Source organism: Heterocephalus glaber, unplaced genomic scaffold (assembly GCF_053883595.1).
Source record: "Heterocephalus glaber isolate CG9 unplaced genomic scaffold, H.glaber_assembly_v1.0 deba00001720, whole genome shotgun sequence".
NCBI classification, from domain to species: Eukaryota; Metazoa; Chordata; class Mammalia; order Rodentia; family Bathyergidae; genus Heterocephalus; species Heterocephalus glaber.
Window position 1 is genome coordinate 12,388,766 of NW_028258433.1, and position 23,713 is coordinate 12,412,478.

Below are 23,713 nucleotides of genomic sequence, written 5' to 3' on the forward strand. Positions count from 1 at the left end.
AGGCCTACTGTGCCATTTGACTTTCACAATGGGATTCATCTTCTTTACCAGCTTACTCATTCCCTTGTCTTGTCCCAGATTCCTTTGTCATTCCTGAATAGTATTTATATGTTTATATATTAAATATTTATTTGTGCTCTATAATCATAACTATACTACAAAGCTTGGGAAGGTGAAGTTTGGGTGTGTGTGGTGGGGGAGAACTGAATTCCCAGTCAAGGAACTTGTATCTAATACCTAAAAGTAAAAAAAAAAAAAAAAAAGTAGGCGAATAAGCATATTGGATAGAAAAATGGAATGGAATATCAAAAGATGCATCTATAAGTATCTGGACCACTTACTGGTTCCTAATGAGTAATTAAAAACTTGTAAATTCAGAATAACTGCAAATATCCAATTACTCCAACTTTTAAAAAATGGCTGTAAATATATCTTCATATTTCTTCAAAAATTTTATTAACATGTCAGTTTCTACTTAAATGTATTCAATTTACATCTTCTGCTGTTCCTATATATTTTTACTCAGAGGAATTATTGTCAGTGCATGTATAGGCACATATGGTAATCTATTCCAGTTTATTTTGTTGTTTAGCTTGGTTTTTTTGTTGTCGTTTTTTTTGTTTTGTTTTTTGGTACTGGGGATCAAACTTGGGACCTGGCGCCTGCGAGGCAAGCAGCAAAACCACTGAGTGAAATCCCCAGCCCTTTAGCTTATATTTTTTAACTGAAATTCTTTTTTTAAAAAAAAAAAAAATAGTGCAGATATTCTCTCTACAAGTAATTTGCTTGTATTCTCTTTGCTTTATATGTTTTTTTTACTGATAGTTTTTGTTTGAGTGAACTGTATGAGAATATATCCAATTTTAGTTTCAGAATATATTGTGTATTTTCTCTCATAATGTGTCAATGTGGTATATAATTTATCAGTAAATTTTCCATGACTTTAGCTTGTATTTACTAGTATATACTGATGTCATCATATTTATCTTCAGCTGTGTAAATTATTTTAGACATACTATGATGTTTCTGTGCCTTTAGAAATTATGATTACCTGCTGGATTACAGTATATTTTCATATCTACCAAAAGCTTTCCATAAAAAATTTTAAAATTACTTTCAGTATATAAACTAGGAAAATCAAATTGGGAATTGTTTTGGATACATACTTAGATCCTGGCAAAAATGCCAAACCCCTTTGGATAGATTTAAGAAATACTCTTGTAATAGCAAATTGAGGATTATGAAATGTGCTAATATAATTATTTCAAAGTATCAGAGTTTTCAATAATTAGTCTAAGTGTACTGTTATTTAAGCAGCTATGTCAATGATATAGCATAATAATTTAATTATAAGTATTTATATAATTTTATTTTTTTATAGTAGAGCTATTGATGAAATGCCTTTCTTAAAGTTAAAGTTACACCTTCCTGGATAATCAAGATACATGTTTATTGTAGTAGAAGAAAAATGAGCTTACAGGTTTACGTGTTACAGATTTTGCTTAATAACCCACATTTTTGCTGAAAGAGATTGTGAAATATTAAAAACATAGTACAGGCTGAGTGCCCCTTATCCAAGATACTTTGAGTCAGAAATGTTTTATATTTCAGTGTGTTTTGGAGTTAAAAACATTTACATGGACTATACCAATTGACCATCCATAATCTAAACTCAGACTGAACTTTAAACTCAAAGTTCAAAATGACCTGAAATCTGAAGCTTTCTGAACACTGACATGACACTCAAAAAATTACAGGTTTTAGAGCATTTTTGACTTTGGATTTTCAAAATAAGGATTCTTAACCTTCAGGTTTTTTTAATTACCAAATTTAAAACCTGGTATTTTTATACAAAGCTAGAGTAATTGTTTTTAATTCTCAAATTCTATTCTACATACAAAAGCATTAATATAAATCTAGATATTTTTAAACATTTTTACTCAAAGACCTGAATTCTTGTAGCTTGTTTTGCAACCTGAAATATTCTTTGCTTTCAGTGGCATTGTTGGAAATAGTGCAACTACTTTATTAACCATCATTGAAGAAATGCATTTGCTAAGCAAAAAAATATTCTTCAATAGCTTGAGTCTTCATGCAAGTAAATTAATGGACAAGGTATGTTTAAAAAATATAGTTTTTATATTTTGGTTGTGATTTGTGAATTGTTCACACTTAATGGTGTTGTTTTAATGTGTTTATACTGATTTTTCCCCCATTCTATGCAATGTTCTTTTGAGTTCTTCACATGAACAATAAACTTCATATTAAGGAGGCTTCCTGGGCTATGTTTATCATCTGACTTGCTGGATAGTATAACATTGAGTCATAATTGAAGATAGAATGTCAAGCCTTAATTTCACTACCATTTTTTCTGTAACCAAAAAATGTATAACGAAAGCAAGCTTAGTATATTTAGGTAGGAGCTAACATTACATGCAAATTGGAAAAGATGAACTCTTGTGTTATGTTTTATTCCACACAACTTACAATATTATTCTCTGGTGTTTCAGCTTTTTCCATATAAAATTTATACTTCTCTGAGTTACATACTACAGTTATTCAAAAACAAAAAAGATAAAAGACCCTACAAAAATAAACAAAACTCTAGAAGAGCCCTTTAAGATCTGATGTTTTAAAGTGAGTATTTTGGTAGGCTATAAGAAATGGGGTTATAATAATCAAATTCTTTTAAAATTTTGTTTCACTATTAAGGACTCAGATTTTTCAAGAATGCATCATTCTCACCACGTTGGCTTTTTTATTGTACTACTTTGTGTAATAGGCTGGTCATAAAGGCACAGATTTTGTAGTATAGCATAGTGCAGTATAGAATAGTCAGTAGGAATCCAATTGAGTAGTTGGTCAGTCCCCATTCTTCTAAGCTCAGAAAAGCCTTAATAGGAGTTACTTCCTAACTCATGTATGAAACAAATTCTTTCAGAAAAGCAACAATAAAATGTGTGGAGCTGAAATATCTAGTTATATTTTTCTTGCCTTTATTTTCACCAGAAATTTATTAACTATCGGTTTTGCTTGCTTGTATGAGTTCTTGTGTAGACAATATCTTTTGAAATCATCACATCATATGTGATGCAAACATTGAACATGAACAAATGCATGCTAGCTGATGGGATTTCAAGAGCAACACTCAGTATCTGTTGGTCTCAGGTTTAGTGAAAAATGATAAGGTGAATCAATGATTACTATTCAGTCACATGTCTTATGAAATACATATGCCGAGGTTGCTATGTTTGCACAAAAGGAGGGATGTGTATAGCAACATGCATATGCTTCTTTACAGAGAGAGAGCTCTTCTGAAAGGCAGGTACTAGAGTTGAACTTTGAAGGGCTTATAAGACTTAGATAGTTGAAGAAGGACAAGGATAGAGACCATCCTAAGTCAAAGAAGGAAACAGAGTAAGTCATTAATAAACAGATTTTTTATTTATTAAAAAATCACTTTAAAGATGTTGTAATGTGGATAAGAGGGAGTGCAGGTTGAAGAGAAGGATATTGAGAGGAATAATTAAGTCATTTTATGACAGTACATTATCTAAGAGAGAGAGACTTTGGGAATAGCCATGAAGGAACAGTTTCTTGAGAGATGATGGTGAAATCTTCAAAATTTGGTGACTGATCGAATATGAGTAAAGAAGAGGAGGAATCCCGATCGCAAGTATCTAGAACACAGGAAAGGTGCAAAATTTGGGAGGTAAAGATGATGATGATGACTCAGCTATGTTGAGCTTGAGGCACCTGAGGGATATTCCTCTAGAATTGGAAACTGTTCATTTAGATTTAGAGTTTTGTATATGAAAGATATTTTAATCCATGCATTTAGATTATATCACTAGGAATCATTTTTTATGAGAGTAGAACTTACAAGACACACACTCTAGAGAACATCGATGGCCTCGCTGAACAATTTCACTATTGTGGTAGAAAAGGCATACAGATTGCAATACATGAAAAAGTACAGGGATAAGCATATGACCCAAAGTTACACCAGTCATTGCACAGTTGGGATTCAGGTTTGGAAATAAAATGTGTTTGGCATGCAAATTTAGACATTTGAGTTAGAACAATGAAACAAACTATGATAAAAGGAAGGATGCAATAGAATTTCTGTAACAAATTAAAAAACAGAGAAACAGTTATATGTTGAAAAGGTCAAGAAAATGACAAACTTTTAGTAAATCTAGGAAAAAAGAAAATTTCAAATTATAACATTAGAAATTAAAGAACATCCACAGATAAGGATTAAAATTTTTGGAAAATACCATATGCAATTTTGTGCTAAAATAATCTGAACATCCAAATAAGAATAATTTTAAGATGATACAAATTAATTAAAAGATAGTCAAACAAAGTGGAAAACTTGAATACACCTAGGGAGGGAAGAAAAGTTACTAAAAAGAATGCTGCTAGCCTTAGTTCAGATTACATAGACAGCTTCATTCACACCTGTTAGGAACAGGTGATTGTCCAGAGCACAGAGATACAGGGGAAGCTTTACAGTTCCTCTCAGGTGGGGTAATGCTGACATAAAACCCTCCTAAGTGTAGTGCAGTACTGAAAACAGTAAGTCAATCACTTTGATCTTTTAAAAACAGTACAAACAAAAAAAAATAGTACTATCAAATTGAATCCAGCTTATATTAAGACTAAGTGCAGCTTATGTTATGAATATAAGAATGTATTGTCAGTATATGAAATATATTAAATGTTTTAGGTGATTTATAACTATATATATTTATATATAATATATTTAATGTTAGGAAATATGTTAAATGAGCATATAAATATTAAATGAGTAGATAAATTTTATATTTTCATGATGTTTGATCAAATTGTTTTGGGAAAAATCTTAGTGAAAAGCTAGTTGAAAAATACTTCTTTAACCATATAAATAATATAATATATAATAACAGCCAACATCAAAATTGACAGGGAAGCAATAGAGAAAGATTACTACTGAAGTAAAGAATTTGCCAATATTTTGAATAATAGCCATCATAGAAAGACCAGATAAAAATATGAGATTTAAATATTTCAAAAGAGGAAACATTATTTATGGATGCTGTGATTGTCTACTCTGAAAACCTGAGAATCCACTGAAGAGCAGTAGAACCAGAAGACTAATTTTAGTGAGGTAGTTGGTGAAAAGATCAAGGTACAAAAATAATTTTCCTACATCTCCGATCATGAAAAGTCAGTAAATACTAGTTACATGAATGACTGGTTGAATTCATTTTTTTTTAGTACATATTCCATCATTATATTGTATCTTGGTGTTACCTTTAAATATCTTATACGTTATCATGTTACTAAACTCACTTTGCAGAACCACCCTGAATTAATTCCATTTTTTAGTTTCTACTTTGTATATACTCTAACTGTGGAACAGCGCTAAAACAATTATGTAACCATGCAGACTGGAGTCATTAGAATGTATTGTTTCTGACAACACCAGAACCCTCTGTGATGTCCAGCAAATGCTGTGTGACCATAGGCAAACGCTCATATTTACTTTCCTCTACCCATTTTGTCAAGTCTACCATACCACCTCCTACCAAATGTGCCTACCTTTGCCCAAACTTGGTAATCGGCAAAGAAAGATCTTTGTCAATATGATGAATAAAAAGTGATATCTTATTTTTTTCACTTTAATTTCTATGATTCTATTGAAAATGAACATTTTATTTATGATTATTTCCTGTTGATAAATTGCTTGTTTACATCTTTTGCCATTAGCCTATTCGGTTGTGTCTTATTCTCACTCATTTCTAATATTCTTTATACATTAAGAACACTGACTGTTGTATGCATTACACACAATTGCCCTGTTATCATTTGCCATAGTCTTTTCTGACATGTCAACTTTGAATATTCTCATAATAAAACCTAAATTTTTTCTCTAGATAGTTTCTTCCTTGAAAGCATGCCAGGCCTGAAAACTTACCCACACCAAAAAGCTTTTTGAATTTCACATGTGATAAAGTTTGCATCTATTAGTGAAAAAACTGTGGATTACTTAACAAATTCACATATATATTTTATTCATATATGTTTGTATAATTTTACATTTACCTATTTTTAACTATTTGAATTTTATTTTTGTCCACACTGAGAAGTCAGGATCATATTTATTTTTTCTAAATGCTTATCCATTTATTTTGTTTTACCTCTTTAGCCCTAAACTCCTACTTTTACTCATGTAAGAGCTAAAATGAAAATTGTAAGAAAATAGGAAATTATAATGAATAATAAAAGGCACTTTCCAAATAAAACCTTGAATAGTTTAACAAAAGGAATAATTTTAAGTTTATAGCAGTGAATAGGATCATTATTGTTGTTTTTATTGCCATTACTGTGTATAACTGTACTTTGAAATGATTTTTTCCAAGATGAATTGGTAATATTTAGGTATTTTTAACATTAAATTAAGATTAGATTATGATGTTCTTTACAACTCATGTTGCTTATATCTACAACCATTTCAGATTTCTTTTAAGACTATCTTCCTTTGTCATATTTTAATATTTTATATCTTTCCCCATCCTGCTTCTTATAAACCATTTCATTTCCTCTAAAACATTTGTAACCTTTTGAAGAAAATAGCACATATTGCAGAATGTTCTTCATTAGCAGAGTACCCAAGTGAAATTTTTGTTAATAGAACTTTAAGTGGGTAGTGAAATTCTTGGTAAGGGTAGTGTTAAAAAAAAATAAAGTGATAACCAGAGAGAATATTTTATATGGTTTCTTTTATGCTTTAAAAAAACATATTTAGTAGTTAATTCTTCATCTGGCAGAAAAAAAATTCAAGGACATTTTATTGAAAATGTACCTTTTCCCTGACAAAGGAATTTGAAGCACTTGAGGATTCAGATAAGTGGACTTCCTTCGTTATCTGGTTCTCCTGAAACATTCATAGCTGCAGTCTATACTGCAGAAGACACAGTGCCTTATCAATTCTAGCTAAACATTTTCTGAAATCTTCTTAGTATAATAAGAAATAGTATAATTCTAAACTAAAAGGATATATTCTATCATAAATAAAAGCCATATCGAATTAATAGAATTGATTTGCTCAGTCCTCTGAAAAAAATCCTGACTGATCTTTTAAGTAAATTGTTATTTCAATTCTAGGGTATTGCTACTACTTAGAGTCTCCTTTTATTACTCAAAGTATAGAAGGTTGACAGATAGCTTGGACTTAAGCGGAGAATTTATTAAACAAGCACATGTCTCAGGTCCTGACTCCCACCCTGCTGAGTCAGAATGTGCATTTTGACCAGGACATTCATGTGTTCCTTAATGTTTAAGAAGCACTGTTCTAAATGAATAGTTTTTAGTTTTATATTATTCCTTATAGTTTCTTATTGGGAAAAACAGACAAATGAACAAACAAAAACTATTATTTTTCAGGTGAAATACTTTTAACCTCATTTCAAACAAATAAATTGGTTTTTTACTCTTTAACTTAGATAATTGTGTGACTTAAAAACTTTTTAGTCATTGTCCATTACTGGAACATACATATTTAGAGCAAAAGGAGCAATAGAAATTTGCTTAAAATATAAGACCATTTCTGGTTGAATTGTTTTTATTTTATTTTTTGAAATCAAATAGGTGAGGGGCTTTTAAAAAGCTAGAGAAAATTGGAGATATTTGAAAGAATAAAACTTAAATTGCACATTTTCACTTACTTTATTAAGTCAGAATAGTTATACTACAAAAGGGATAAAAAGTACGTATTCACAGGAAGAACGAAGGCTCTTTTTCATTATAGCTGTATGTATTTGACTAAAGAGAAAAATCTAATAAATGGAATATGAAGTTTTCACTAGACTGGCTGCTCTTAAATGTAAAATTTTTCTTTATATGTCAACTTTGCCATTTGAAATATGTGCATAAAAATATGTTCATAAAATTCTTGAGCATTGAGATTTTATCATATTTTGAAGTTTATGTATTATAGGGATATATAACCTCTAATACATAAGTCTTAAGAGTGCAGCTCATTGGATCTTTGTTCACTAACCATCACTTACATCAAGATATAATACAGTTACATTAATTCTGAGGTAATCTGAAAAAAAAAACTTGTGTCACTTTCTTTGTTGTTTAGTATACTTCATAATAAATGATTGATAATTTACAGATTTTTAATGTGTTACCCAGTGTTTTATGTTTTTCATGTATATTATTTTACCATGAACTAGCATATATACTTTAAAATTTAGTGAAAAAATATATACAGTGGATAAAGAAAGGATTCTTTATTTTAGGTTGAACTACCACCACCTGATCTTGGACCAAGTTCTGCCCTAAATCAGACGCTCATGTTGCTGCGTGAAGTTTTGGCATCTCATGATTCTTCAGTCATTCCATTAGATGCTCGTCAAGCTGATTTTGTGCAGGTAGTTTGTAAATTCATGTGTAGTGATTGCTCTGTATTCCTCTGTTATACATTCTGTTCTGAGTTGAGATTTGGAACCCAGCTACTTTGACCAACCTTTTCCTTAGTTGCTGATATTCCTTCAATATTAAACCAGTTCTTTATTTTAAAAAGTATCAATTCGGGCCGGGGATTTGGCTCAGTGATTTCGCCGCCTGCTGCACAAGCGCAAGGACCCAAGTTCGATCCCTGGTACCAAAAAAAAAGTATCAATTCATTCATGCTGGATTTTAGAACTATGTCGTTATTATATCATTTAATCTTTTTCTTATGTGCTTATGTGTGTCTGTATTTTGGCTGCCTTCCACTTAGCTTGGCATTAATTCTGAAGTGCCATTAATCCAGGACATTATCACTGATTAGGAAATAAAGAATTAATTTTATTTCCTATTTATAGGTTTTATCATGTGTCTTGGATCCTCTCCTCCAGATGTGTACAGTATCAGCCAGCAATTTAGGCACAGCTGACATGGCCACTTTCATGGTCAATTCACTATATATGATGAAAACAACATTAGCCTTATTTGAATTCACTGACAGACGTCTAGAAATGTTACAATTTCAGGTAAATTTTTGCCATGTCTATCCACTGTGATGAAATATTTTTTCTTTATGTGGTAGCTTTAAGTTACTGGCTTTGGCTAATTTCAGTGACCTAATTCCTGTAAATCCCTTGATACAGTCTGATAGAAAGATAAACACATGCATGCACACATTCAGTATTTTGTTTTTCAGCTTTGGAGAAGCCAGAATATAAAATGGTTAAGATACTTGATTCAGACCATAATATAGAGAGGTAGCATGAAGCTTTTTTGATTTGAATAGTTATTCGGTGCTATATACAGATTAAAAATTCTGAACTGTGAATAACATGCTATATTTTTCAAGCTGTGTAGCTAGTGCAGAATGTGTTACAGAGGACAGATATATTTTTATCTCGTGTGAAGTAGTGTTAGGCAAAACAGTACAGTTTGCTATACCAGTCGCTCTATTCCTATAAGCCAAATGGTATTGCCTAAAGGTCTGCATGATGACTAATGAAGGCATTTGTAAAGTTACTTGATACTTAGGTTCCAATTTTGAAGTGATATTGGTAGATACAGTGTTTAAAAAGAAAGAAAAAAACACATTGATCTATTTTATTATAAGTATAAATAATTCAGTAGAGGATATAGTAAGAGTTCATTTGTTAGGTTTTGAGATTTTATGAGAAGTAAATTTTGATGCATCTAAATTTGTTATATTTTCTTACTCTTTTAAAAGAAATACCTCAGAATTACCAATATCCATAATTTAAAGTGGGGTTTGTTGTATAAAAGTGCTATGTTCCATTCTCTCCACATTAACATCTCCCTCTTGTTTCTCCCTTTAAATGACAGCCTCCTTCAGTTCATTCATTTGTTTTGGTTTGGTTTGGTTTGGTTGAGATAGGGTCTCCCTGTGTAGTTCATGTTGTCCTTGAACTCACTATGTAACTCAGGCTGGCCTTGAACTTGCAGTGATTCTTCTGCTTCAGGCTCCCGAGCGCCGAAATTACAGGCGTGTGCCACCATGCCCAGTTCCTTCAGTTCTTATACTTACTTCCATTGATATTTATAACTCTAGATGCTTGTGTGTATTGCAATTTACAGATTATTTTTCAGTTTTTGTTTGGATTTAACATATTAAACTTGGCACTCTGGACATTAAAAAATATAATTCTCTGCTTTACACACACACACAATATTGTATAAATTATTTTTACTCTGCAAATAGTATTGATAGCTGAGCCATATAATGAAAATTGGCTAATTTTCCTTTTTTGAATAAGTTTTGTTTTATATGGAATTATTGACATTTAAAAAACTTTAAAAAAATGTTTTGTATTTGTCACTAATTCAGTCTCTGACATTTGTCTAAATGTTTTCTTAAAATGTTCATATATATCAAGTGTTCAGTGTTTATCATCAGTTATATGCCTTTCTTACATGTTCTATATTCAACTCCTTTGTCTATATGTTGAGTTTGTTTATTCCAGTTTATGTATTTGGTCACTCCCCTGCCCCCAGTTGAATATATCAACTGGACTTGCCACGTGTATTTCAGTTTTCTCTCCAGAACTCTGCTTGGGCAGATCTGTATTACTCTAGTGGCATTGCCAGTAATTGTTCTACCAGCAGATAATTCAAATTCCTCTTTTTCCAGTCTCCAGTAAGTGTTTTCTTACTGCCCTCAAGCCCACACTGGCAGATCCTTTGGTGGGCATTTCACAAGGGCTGGCCCTGTACTTGTTTGGAGCTTACTAACATGACATGTCATTGGCTAATGCTGGCTGCATAGAGCATAAGAGGTTCACCATGGCAAAGGGCCAAACAAGGGTCTGACCACTGAAATTGTGGTTTATTGGGGTCCTCCAAAGAATTAGTTTATTTTCTATCAGTCATCTTATTAACATTCTTCACTCTTAGCTTCTTCCAGTATTTCAAGTAAAAACACCAGGTCAGTACAATTATCCTTTGCTTATAGTAACCAAGTCTGTTCATCCAGAGCTTATGAGTATTTATTGAGTACAGGTATTTTCCCAGAATATTTCAGGTATATCTCTTTTCTCATTATTTCTGTCTTAGATTTCACATTTCAGTTTGGAGATTTAAACCTTTTTTTGTTCACTGATTTTCATTATTTCTTTAATCATCCTTTCTCCATTTAATTTTTTTTAAATATTTTGAAGCGCCTCGATTTTATCTTACGAATTTGTTCTCTAACTTAAGTCTCTTCACTTTGATCTATGTATGTCTCTGGTATTTTTTCTGTATTACTTTTCTTTCAGACCCCTAATTTGGTTTTTAGTGGTAATTACTTTCTTTTTCTCATTCATTAAATGTTTGTACATCTTTTTTTTCTTTGATTTCTAGTAAGTCCAGTAAATTAGGGCAATAATTGTACTTATTTGGTCATCTATTTTTTTAAAAAGTCATGAATTTCTTAGCGGAGGAATACAGCTATTGGAAATGCGTGAACTAGACAGGCATTCAGATGGTGACAGGTAATATCATTGACAGTGGTCTGTGCCATTGAAAACCCTTAAAACTGAGGGAACTTTCTGGTGAAGAATAGAAGAAAACTTCCTGCCTTTCAGGCTTTTGTGGCAAAAACAAAGAAGGAGCAGGCTTCTTTCTACTGGGAAATGCTTTAATCAATCAAGATAATCCTCATCATTGCCTTCTGCCCTCCTTTAGATTAGGTGGTTTCTCCAAAGAGAGCAGAAAGCTAGGGAGCACGTACCACTCACATCTTTTAGCTGCATCTTCTTAGGCCATTCCTGAACCTAAAATCTTAGGACTAAAGTTCTGCTGGGGCTCCAGTTCTCCCCTGCTTGTCACGGGCCCGCTTTATCCTCAGGGAAATTTACCGTGTCAGCTGTAGTAGGATTTTCCCCAGGTTTCTCCAGATGTTTGATTTGATTTGTTGAGTCAGTCCAGCACATTGGAGGGCTAGGTGACCAGAGGTCAGGCCCTCATCTGCCTAAGTATTCCATTTTACATGGTTATAGCTAGTGATTTTTGTTTGTGTTCTGCTTATTATCAATTCTTAAAAGAACTGAGAAGCAACCCATATTTTTGGCTAATGGTTATTCTTGGAATCCTCTTTTTTTATTTTTTTTTTTAAACTTTCTCTTCCTTTTAGCAGGACTTCCTCTTTGGGGAAATAAAAAGCCTTTGTTATAGAAGCCATCCTGTGGCTTCTATAACTAGGTATGTCTCTTTTCCCATCATTTTCATCTTAGATTTCATAGAGCCACTTCAGTTCAAAAATCTGTGCCACTCTAAGGAAAAACCCATTATGATGAGCTCAGCCTACAGGGTAGTCTGTTTCTAGTCTCATTAGTGTTATTCCTCTTTTAAAGTTTTTTTTTCCTGCTATGTTTTATTTCAGATTGAAGCACATTTGGACACACTTATAAGTGAGCAAGCCTCTTATGTTTTAACTAGAGTAGGCTTGAGTTATATCTACAACACTGTGCAGCAACATAAACCTGAACAGGTAAGGATAGATGCTCCTAATTTGAGCAATTGACTAATTTAGATATGATTTCTAGAGCCAGACTCTGGATTTGAATCTTAACTGTGCTACTATTAGCTATGTTTTCCTGGGAAAGTGACTTACATCTCTGTGTCCATTTGCTCGCTGCAGGTTGGAGGTAATAACAGTATGTTGTAGGGTTATTCTCAACATTAAATGAGATAATGCATGTGTGCTTCTTAGATGACTGCCTGAGATTTCCATAGTAGAGTCTCCCAAAATACTCACTATCCTTTCTACTACAAATATTTTGGTTAAAGTAATGAAAATATATGGAAATCAGTAACATGAAATGTATAAAGGGTTTTTCAAAGTCTACCTTTGTTATCAGATAGTGGACTGCATAGATATCTGTAAAAGTAGTAGTTATACTCTTTTTAATTTAACAAATCATTAAAGGAAAAGTAATTACTCTTAGGGGCCAACATATGAGCCTGTTAAATTATAGAACACCAGTGTAAATAAGATCATGGAATGGTGGGAACTCTGAAACATCAAATAAACCAGCTTTCATTAAAAAGCAAAGAGCTCTTTCTGAGAACATTAATATGAGTATATTGTAGCCCAAGATCTCTTAAATGAAGATATCAGAAATCACTTTTGCTAAAGTAGTAAGCAAATTTAAAACAGTATCACCCAATTCTTCTGCCTTTCTGTGTTTTATAAAATTCTCTGAAAGTCTTCAGCCTCTATATCTCCTCCAAGTGCTTCATTGCCTTCTTTTTTGTGTGTATGAGTAAATCTGAAGTATCATGATATTTCCATTGTTGATAACCTTATGTACTTCTTATTCCTTTAAAATCACAGTCCCTGATCTCACTGTAGTTGAAGAGATGATATTTGAGTTCTTTGGAAATAGTTAAGTGATTTTCCAAATTTGAGCAACCTACCCATGGGCCATAGGACATAAGTAACTGAAATGTATAACCCCAGCTTCTTCAGTTCTTGTTTTTTTTTTAATAGGGCTGTTTAGCTAATTTGCCCAACTTAGACTCTGTGGCACTGAAGGCTGCAATGGTAAGTGCCTTATATAGCATTTCAACTTGTATTTCATTATCAAGCAGTATTCTTCATTTTTTGCTATATGATAATTTTGCTGTGGATGATGATTTTTATCCCTGATGCATTGTGTTCATTTTGGGTCCAATAATAATTGAGCATGTATTCCTTTATTTGAATAGGCCTAAGACTTATTATTATTTACAGTAATATTATACAGCATCCTGTTAGGTAATTGTTACTATTTAGGATTTCGTTTTTCAGAGTTTTATTACTAATCTAATGGAAAAAAAGGAATGACAGATGTAGAAGAAGTCAGGCTGTATGTCGTGGGCTTGTTACTGCCATAATCCCTAGTTTACAGTTTCTGATGTCTTCCTGAGATAGTGACTGAAATCAGATTCAAGACAGTCTCATTCTTGAGTGTGAGACCCACTTTATTACCTTCTCAGCTGAAGAGCTCACCCCTTTCTTTCTGCATGAACACCACTTTTTGTAATATGTTTCCTTGTCTTAAGGATATAATTTGTGTATATGTATATTCTTCCATGGTATAACACTTAAGTTATGTAGCTCTATCCCCAGTGGGAATAATCTTATTTGAAAATTTTTTAATACAATATAGTACTACTAATAATAGTAATAATAACAGCAGTGAACAGCAGCTACAGCCATTAACCTTTACTGACCATGCCAAATATTTTTCCTGGTTAAAATTTTTAATCTTTGTTGCAGTCACATTCAACCTAGGAGGTCAGCTTCCAAAGCCAGTGAGCTTATGACTACTGCACTATTCCACCTATCTTAAGTGTTTAAAATATTAACATAAACTTGCTAAGAAAACGGTTTGACTTTCATAAATAATTCTGTATGATTTTTTTTTTTTTGATGCTAGAGCTTTCCAGAACTAAAAATAACTGAAAAATAAAGGAATAGGTTTACCAGATACCTAACAATGCAAGTAAGATGGTAGGGTTGACTATATTAACATTAGAGCAGAATTTAGAATATAGGATAAAGAACATAATCATAATAAAAGACACTGTATATATGGTAGTAACAATCATAACTTTCATATATCAAACAAAAACTGTACAAGCAAAAATTATAGAAATACCAAAAATATATTAAAAAGTTCAAATAAACATAAATTTTAGATTCATTTAAAAATATGTTTTTTAAGAAAGTTTTGTGTAAACTCACCACACTATCCAATAATTTTATGTCAAGGTATTTATATCCACAAAATGAAGATACGTATTTACTCAGATTAATAACATTACTTACTACCCAGTAAATGTATGTTTCGCCCTCTGTCTCTCCTTCTCTTCTAACACATAATCATTCCATAAGATATCCTTCAAAATATTTTTAAACCCCATTAAAAATTCTCATGTGACTAGTCTTAATTTTAAAAACAATTAAGTTGAGTATATTATATCTCCAAAGAAAGGTCTTGGTTGAATTTTGTATGTGATTTATGGTATTATTTACAGATGATTGTTACCTCTAAATGGGAGGTATCAGAAGCATTTTAATTCAGGATTACCCTACCAATTCCTCTTCCAAATGTTCTTAACTTTGATGGTAATAACATCTTATTTATCATTTTGACAATTATTAACCAAGTATCTACTGTTTTCTAGACATCATGCTAAGAAATGGGATAAAAAATAGACGTGATCTAGTAAGGCCTACAGCTATTGGATAACTAAATAAATGGGTGAAGAAGACAATATGTTTTATGATAATGATGGGAATTAGTTAGATATATCTAAAATCTGAGCGTCAATCCCCTTATCCTATCAGAAACCAAGTCCTGATGATTTTATTCAAGTATTTGGCTTTTTCTGGCTTTTTCAAGTATTTCCTTTCTCTCCACTCTGGCTGCTCTTGTCCTAAAATGCCACAACAGCTATGTCCTCAGTGGCCTTGCGTCAGCCACTACAGTCTTTCATTCCTTTCTCCTTTCTATGGCTGGATTTAGCGTTATAAAACTGAAATCAAATTATGGCCTCACTTAACGTCATTGGATTTGATAATCCGTTTTTTGTAAGAATTAAAGTCCATTGAAAAGCACACAGATGAGTTGATCTCTGCACATCTAGTCATTTTCCTTCTTGCCTCCAGCTTTTGTACATATAGCCTTCTCCCCACTGTCTGTTATTTAGGATCTCACTGCAGTCATCCTTTCCTCAGAGAAGCCCCTGATCCACACTTCATAGCACCTTGGTTTTTTCCATTCTGGCATTTCACACAGTTTATAATTATGTAGTTATTTACATTATTAGCTATTTAATGCTTCTCTTGCTAGGATAGAAGCACTTTGAAGCTAAAGATTGTCCTGGTTCTCACCATTGTAATCCCGTTACCTAACATTACCCGTTACCTAATCCCGTTACCTTTTGTAATGGTAATTACTTGAGAAATATTAGTTAACTGAATGGACTCATGAACACATTAACAGATTAACAAATATAATGAATGCCAGGGAGATTAAAATGAGTGACTTGGATTCAGAATTTTAAAGGATATTATTAATATTGACAATATTAAAAAATTGACAGTTTTAGGGTGTTTTAGTTAGAATGTTTTTTAATTAATTTTATTGGTACATTTTATGTATACAGTATAATGACATTCATCATTGGAAATTTGTACCTTTATATGGTATATCTTGCTTCTTTTTTTTTCCCCATTCCCTTCCCCTCCCTTCAACCCCTCCACCCCTCCCTATTTACAAAGATTTTGTTTCCATTTTTTCATTTTCTCATATTAATTCCATTCTCTTCTGGCCTTTCCCCTTCCCCTTTACACCTTTTCTTCCTATTTCACATTATTTATTATACCTTTTGATCCTTATTTACACTTTCAGTTTCTCATACCAGAGAAGCTATTTGGTATTTACACATGTGTCCTATTTATTTCACTTAAGTGTATTTTCTCAATGTGCATTCATTTAGCTATAAATGTCTCTAGGTTCTCATTTATGGCTGAGTAGTACTCCATTTTATATTAAAAAAGTCTTCTTTATCCAATCTCCAGTTGATGGGCAATTGGGCTGTTTAGATTGTTTAAGAAATACTCATTTGTATAAAAAGAATGAGTTATTTGGAATATAGGATTTTTCCCAAGGTTTAATCCTTGAAAGAGATGGTTATATTTAAGATATTTGTTAGTATATGTTTTACACTCCTATTCTTCCTTTAGGTTCAATTTGATCGTTACCTGTCAGCCCCAGACAACCTGTTAATGCCACAGTTGAACTTTCTTCTAAGTGCCACAGTGAAGTAAGTAGTTTTGGTGTTAAGTATTTGATAAAGATTCACATATTTTAAATATCAGGTATTTTACTTGAAAAATGTTGTTTTCGAGACTAGACAATTTACCTTTGACAATCTATAGTTTTCAGTCTTTCCTCTTGAGCACCCCCAGGGATCTGACCTGATGCTGTTCTGACTTCTCCCTTGCATGTATATTTCTCTAAAGTCTCCATAATTAATAAGTTATTTTAAATCTTGCCTGTTTTGTTAATACTCTGTTCTGAACATTACTTATCTCCATGGTAGCAGTACTTTGGAACACCTGTTGCTCTTATTTCCCCTTTTCTTGTCTTACAATTTGACTAGAGACCCCAGAAAGCCCAAGACTTCAAAGAATTTCATGCTCCAATTAAAAAGCAGAGATCATTATATTGAATGAAAAAGCATGACCCAGTTGTTACTGCCTATAAGAAATTCAATTCAAATACAAAGACACAGATAATTTAAAAGTAAAAGAATGATAAAAGATATGCCATGTAAGCAGTAATCATAATAAAGCTGGGATAGCTTTATTAATATAAGAAAAATTTATCTGCAGGGCAGGGAATAATAGGTAAGATAAGGATAAGTAATTGTAGGATCAATTGTAGGATCAATTTGTGAGGAATACGTAATAGTGAGTATGTATCTATTGTCTTATAGAATTGAGGAATACTTACATCAGTGATCATAGTTATATATGTATATATATTTCAACACTTAATAATTAATGAAAAGAAGAGGTAAACAAAATTAGTAGAGTGTGAAAGAACTGAAAGGCTCTTTACAAGAGACCATTTAAATCAGTGACACAGAAAGAAAGCAGGAGTGGCCATATTAACAGACAAATTTGAACTCAAGATGAATATTAAAAGATTAAAAGGTAATATTTGGTACTGATGAAAGTTACACTTAAAATCCTACATATGAGTTTTTAAGATGTAAAATATCTTTACTAAAGATCAGTCAAACATGCCATTGTATTAAGAATACTGTGTTATGGCCAAAGGTTATAAAGAGAAGCCTTACTTTAATTCACTGCATAAATCAATTGCAGAATACCATGTAACTATGTTGGAACACTGAAAATATACAACACACATCACTGTTAATGATGAAACCTTAGAAACATTTTTATTAAAGTTCTAAATAAGGCATGCACATTTACTATCACATCTACTATTTACCTTGAGTTTCTAGTAAATAAAATGAGGTTCGTCATAACTATTGAAAAGAATTAACTCATTAATTTTAGGTGTATCAAAAAACAAAATGAAACAGTTGACAAATTAATAAAACTAAAATAGAGTTGTTACTTGACCAGATTAAAAATTAACATATAAAAGTTACTATAGTTGCTGTATACCAGCAATATTTATTTACAACATAAAATGAAAAATAAAAGCCCTATTGTCATAGTATTATTTCCTGCAAGCCAACACAATAGTATATCTGGAAGATTATATAAAGAAACTAAAAATTCGTTGAAAAGTTTGACAGAAGATATGAATAAATAGGCATATTCAGTACATAGATGGGAAATTCGCAAGTAGATAAGATCAATCTATAAATTCAACAGAACTCCAATCAAAATTCCCTTGGAGCCATTTCATTACTTAGCAAAAAATATGTGAAAGGGGCCTCTGACTGTTTTTCAGCATCTCTACAGTTATAATCTAGCCCGTGGTAGCATCATCTGTGCCTGGATTGTCGTGTTAGTGTCCATGCTGTTCTCTGTTTTTACCCTAGCTCACCCACCACTGTCTACCCCAACCTCCATAATCTAATCTGAAATCCTCAACCAGTCTTTCATGGATTACTCAGTTCTCTCAATGAGCCTGTAAAATAGGATTTCAGAGAAGACATTGCTTAGAAAAGTTAAACCAGGTGAACCAAGGGCCAACAGTTTGTAAAAAGCAGAGCCAAGATTTGAATCTATTATTATGATTCCTGAGCCTATTTTCTTCAACATAGATTATATTGTATTTTTCTAAATATGTCAAGAGTATGTTACTTTACTGTTTTTTTAAAAATCTCAGAGATGTTTCACATATGGCATGTGTAATAGGTAACACTAATGTGAGATGTGTTCCTTGATCTCATAAAAAATGGTTAAATTTCACTTTAAGATACAGAAATCTGACCTGGGCTGAAAAACTGACTTGATCCATTGTGACATTTTTGATATTTATATTGTGATAAAGAAAAAAATTTTAATCACTGTTTTAAGTATATTGTCATATTTTCTCCTTAGTTTTTCAGCCTTAAACCATTAATACCTTTTCTCCTGTGGTACATTTGATTTCACTCTTAACCATGGTGCTATAATAAAGCTCAATTTTAGTGATCACAGAGACTGAAAGTTAAAATAAGCTATTTTTAGAAATGCTAAGTTTATGTTAATGAAAATTGTATCTTGTTGTTATGGCAACCACAGTCTTAAAGTACTGATTAATGACAAGCTCAGTGATTCTAGAAGTAAGCAGTTCATTTCTAGGCTCAGTGCTTTAAGTAATTATTTAAAACACAATTTCTATGAACATACTTGAAAATGACAATGATTTTTACATGTGGGTTCTATATTAATCATTATTAAGAGTTTTAGAATTTATATTAGGGTACTATCACACTGTGATTTTTATAACTGGACAAACTGAATATCTCATTGTAGAATGTTCATATGTACAAATAATTGACAAATGTAGCCTTCTGTGAAATTGTATAGCAAACTGATCTCCCTCATTCATTTCTTTTCCTCTAACAGTAAATTAACTACGTGATTATTGTATTTTCTATTTGATATATGATAAAGTACACCAAACTGCTTTCTAAATGTAAGAGATGTTGGATTTTTCCAAAACTTGGAAGTAAATGAGGTCTAGAAGGACAACATATCCTTTTAGTGTTTTTTAAAATTAATTTTATTGGTTCATTTTAGGTATACAATATAATGACATTCATCATTGGAGATTTGTACCTTTACATAATCTCTCTTGGTTCTTATTTTTTGCCCCTTCCCCTGCCCTCCCTTCAACCCCTGCACCCCTCCCTATTTACAAAGACTTTGTTTCCATTTTTTCATTTTCTCATATTAATTCCATTCTCTTTGAATCATTATTAAGAAGCTGTGTTAGGCCAAGGATTTAGCTCAGCAGCACCGCACCTGCCTGGCAAGCACAAGGTCCTAAGTTCAATTCCTGGAACAAAAAAAGAAGAAGAAGCTGTGTTAGTTACTTTTCCCTCTTTGCCAAGACAAAATACCAAACACCCAAAGTTAAAGGGGAAAGGTTTATTTGGCCTTCAGTTCATAGGGGTTTCAATCCATAGTTGGCTGGCTCCAAGGCAGGGTGGCAGAGCAGCAACAGTTCATGGCAGACAGACAGTAGCAAAGCAACAAGAGAGGCAGGAGGGGCATCACAGAGGAGAAACAGTTCATGGAGCCCACAAGGTAGCAAAAGCAACAAGAGACTTTAACAGTGTCTTTCTGCTTCTTTTATCTTGTTCAGACTACCAGGATTAGGATGCTGCCAAACCAAGAACTCACGTGTAGTGGTTTAGTAATCCTTCGCCCTTAATCCTAGCATCACACACTCTAGCTTCACCCACCTCAGTAAAAGCCCCACCTACGACTGCATGAGGCTTTGGGGGGACCTCAAGACATAACAGACATCAAGCCATAACAGAAGCCCAACAGGAATTATTTATTGAGGGGAATGTACCTTTTTCTCATTCTGTTTACTATTGATTAAATCATGATCTTTTCCTACAATAGCAGTATGATATTCTGTTAGTATGCTGAGCAGTAGTAACTTGCAGCTTCCAGTCAGACTCACAGGTTATGAAGGTAAACAACAGTATACTATGTTCAATAAGTGGCATGAAGTATTCAATACTTTTATTATAGAGTAGGCCTCTTAGTGATAGAATAAGTTGGAGAATTTTGCCCAACTCTAGGCTAATGTTGTGTTTGGAGCATGTTTAAGGTAGGCTAGGCTAGGCTATGATGTTCAGTAGATCAAGTTCTTAAATGTATTTTCAACTTCTGATATTTTCAGCTTATATTGGGTGTATCAGGTGCAACCCTGTCATAAGTGAGGAGCATCTATATATTCCAGTCACTATTCTAGCCCTCAGGATAGTGCAGTGAGTAAAAATATCACAGGCCCAGCCCTGTGGTATCTACATAGTAATGAGGAAGACTTTAATAAATAATAAACATTTAAAAATACCCTTTATCCCCAAATCAATTTGTGTAGTTATGCAATGATTTTCAAATAGTGGTGATGCGATAAATATAGAAATAAAATGCAATGATTCAAAGTTTTCTTACAGTTGTTAGTGAATATTTTCTTTTCAGATGATGTGTTCATATTTTGTTTGCTTATCCACAGAGAGCAGATTGTAAAACAGTCGACAGACCTGGTCTGCAGAGCCTATGGTGAAGTGTATGCAGCTGTCATGAGTCCAGCCAATGAATACAAAGACCCAGAGAGCATTCTGCACAGATCACCACAGCAAGTGCAGGCACTGCTCTCCTGATTGTCTCAGTGGTTGTGCTTCCCTGGAACACTGATCGTCCTTTTGTTTTTAGGCTCATAATCTTTACTTTGAGATTGGAGAATCAGTTTTCTGTGCATCATAAGATTGCTCTTTTTCTTCTCCAGTAATGTGGAAGTAAATAAATGTTGACCTGGGTTAATATTATTCCACATCTGTTCTTTATTCCAGAACACAAATATATGGCAAAAAGTAGTATGAAAAGTTTGAGAGATGTTTTACAATACTAGTTCTGAATTAATACCATATAAAAACTTGTTGACAGTTAAGTATTGTTATTAATAATTATAGTAAATATCTCTTTATCTGAAGATTCATTTGCTTTCTTATTAGTTATTAATGTTGTGTACTGAATAGCTTTTCTGAAACCAGCTTATGGCTCTTTTCCCCAAATAACTGTCCTGTTCTAAAAGATTGTTAGAAGACAGAAAGAAACAGTGGATTGTGCTGCTGGTAGACATAGCAGTAATCTCCTCTTTGTTTTACTTTCACACGTAGCACATAATAGGGTACACATTTTTAATATGATTTTAAAAATACACTCAGCCAAAAGGAGGAAAAAAAGAAAAATAAATAAACCTTGGAACCCTGTGGAACCCTTGGATAGACACAAGGTGGGACTTAGCACTTCAATTTTAGGTATGTAAGTATCTTGAGCTATGTATAATGTTTAAAGATAGTAATTGTAATACAATGTGGAACCTAAATCTAACTGACAAATTTGATATAGTGTTCAAACTAATGTAAATTCTTTTGGAGTAAAAATGGCTACAGATCATCCATTCTGGTGGAAATCTGTAATTTTACTTTTTTTCTTCAATTAATATATATGAAATATATATATAATGATATATGTGTGTGTATAAAGAATTTTAATGCAAACCAGAAGCTTGAATTTTACATAATTTATTTTTGCTATGAAAAACAATTGACCTTGACATTAATGGATTCCTTTGTTTTCTATGAAAAATTGTATTTTGTTTTTTACCTAGTTTTCTCAAATAAAAATTAAACAATCTTTATAATTTTTTTAACGTATCGATGCAGTTCTTGAAAATTTACTTATACGAAAGAAAGTATAATATAGGGTAGAATTAGGATAACCTGTGAAAAACTAGCATAAGACCTTGAGAATCAAGTCAAAATAGAAGATAAGTAGTAGTCATTAGTATAGCACTTAGTTTTCTATACACTTCATAGTTTTCATTTTGAACTGTTTTTTATTTGACATCAGTAGAACCTTATTAAAGATGACCTGAGTGAATGGAAATAAAATTTAATGTGCCAATACTCCACAAATTGATCTACAGATTTCACATAATCTCTGCGAAAATTCTGCCTGTTTTTTAGAAATGGGCAAGCTTATCCTAAAATTCATATAGTCACACAGAGGACTGTGACAACTAACCAAAACAATCTTAAAACTTCTCAATTTTTTTTCAGATTTAAAAAAATTAGTACATGTTTGTTGTACATAATCTTCGCATTCCTTGTAGGGAGCTGGTACATGTATGTAATACATCTTAACTATTTTCACCCCCTTTCCATTTTCTTCCTCCCCCCTCCATCTCTTGATCCCTTTCCATTGTTTTTATGTATTGGCAGTGCATAATGTTTACATTCCTTGCATGGAATCAGTACACGTACATAGCACATCTAAATTCTTTTTACATCACCTTTCCCTCCTTCTAGCTCCCCATCTCTTGATGCCCTTCCTCTTTGAGAAAAGGCATCTCCCTGCTTTCTGTTATCTTTTGTTTTGATCTTTATTTATAATTTAGGTTTCTCGTATAAGACAAACCATGTGATATTTAAGCTTAAGTGTCTTATTTCAGTTAACATCATGGTCTTAGGATACATCTATTTTTATACAAGTGCCTCAAGTTTATCTTTTTATGGCAGAGTAGTACTCCATTGTGTACAAATATCACATTTTCTGGCGGTTTTTTTTTTTTTTTTTTTGATACCAGGGGTCGAACTCAGGACCTTGCACTTGCGAGGCAGGCATGGTGCCACTGAGCTAAATCCCCGGCCTTAATATCACATTTTATTTATCCAGTCATCTGATTATGGACATAAAGGCTGCTTCTGAGATTTAGGTATTATGAAATGTGGTGCTATAAGCATGGGTATGCATGTATCAGTGTAATGTGATGTCTTTAACTTAGGAAGATAACCTAGAAGGGGAATAGCTGGGTTAAATGGAATTTCTAGATTCAGTTTTTTGAAGAGTTTCTTACTGATTTCCATAGTGGTTATGCTAGTTTTCATTCCCACCAACATTTTAGAAGAGTTCCTTTTTCCCTACAATGTTGCCAGCATTTATTAC

General features: G+C 32.5%; 1 protein-coding gene across 1 annotated transcript in view; it reads left to right on the plus strand.

Moving 5' to 3' along the window:
• Cog6 (component of oligomeric golgi complex 6) overlaps positions 1-21,770 on the plus strand; it is a 76,420-nt gene extending 54,650 nt beyond the window's left edge. Inside the window, exons 13-19 of the mRNA XM_004844113.4 lie at positions 1,998-2,115; positions 8,295-8,426; positions 8,862-9,029; positions 12,380-12,487; positions 13,490-13,543; positions 16,736-16,815; positions 21,219-21,770. Of these exons, the coding sequence (XP_004844170.1) occupies positions 1,998-2,115; positions 8,295-8,426; positions 8,862-9,029; positions 12,380-12,487; positions 13,490-13,543; positions 16,736-16,815; positions 21,219-21,366 (808 nt within the window). The 3' untranslated portion in view covers positions 21,367-21,770. The remainder of the gene's footprint in view (positions 1-1,997; positions 2,116-8,294; positions 8,427-8,861; positions 9,030-12,379; positions 12,488-13,489; positions 13,544-16,735; positions 16,816-21,218) is intronic.
• Positions 21,771-23,713: the final 1,943 nt, after the last annotated feature.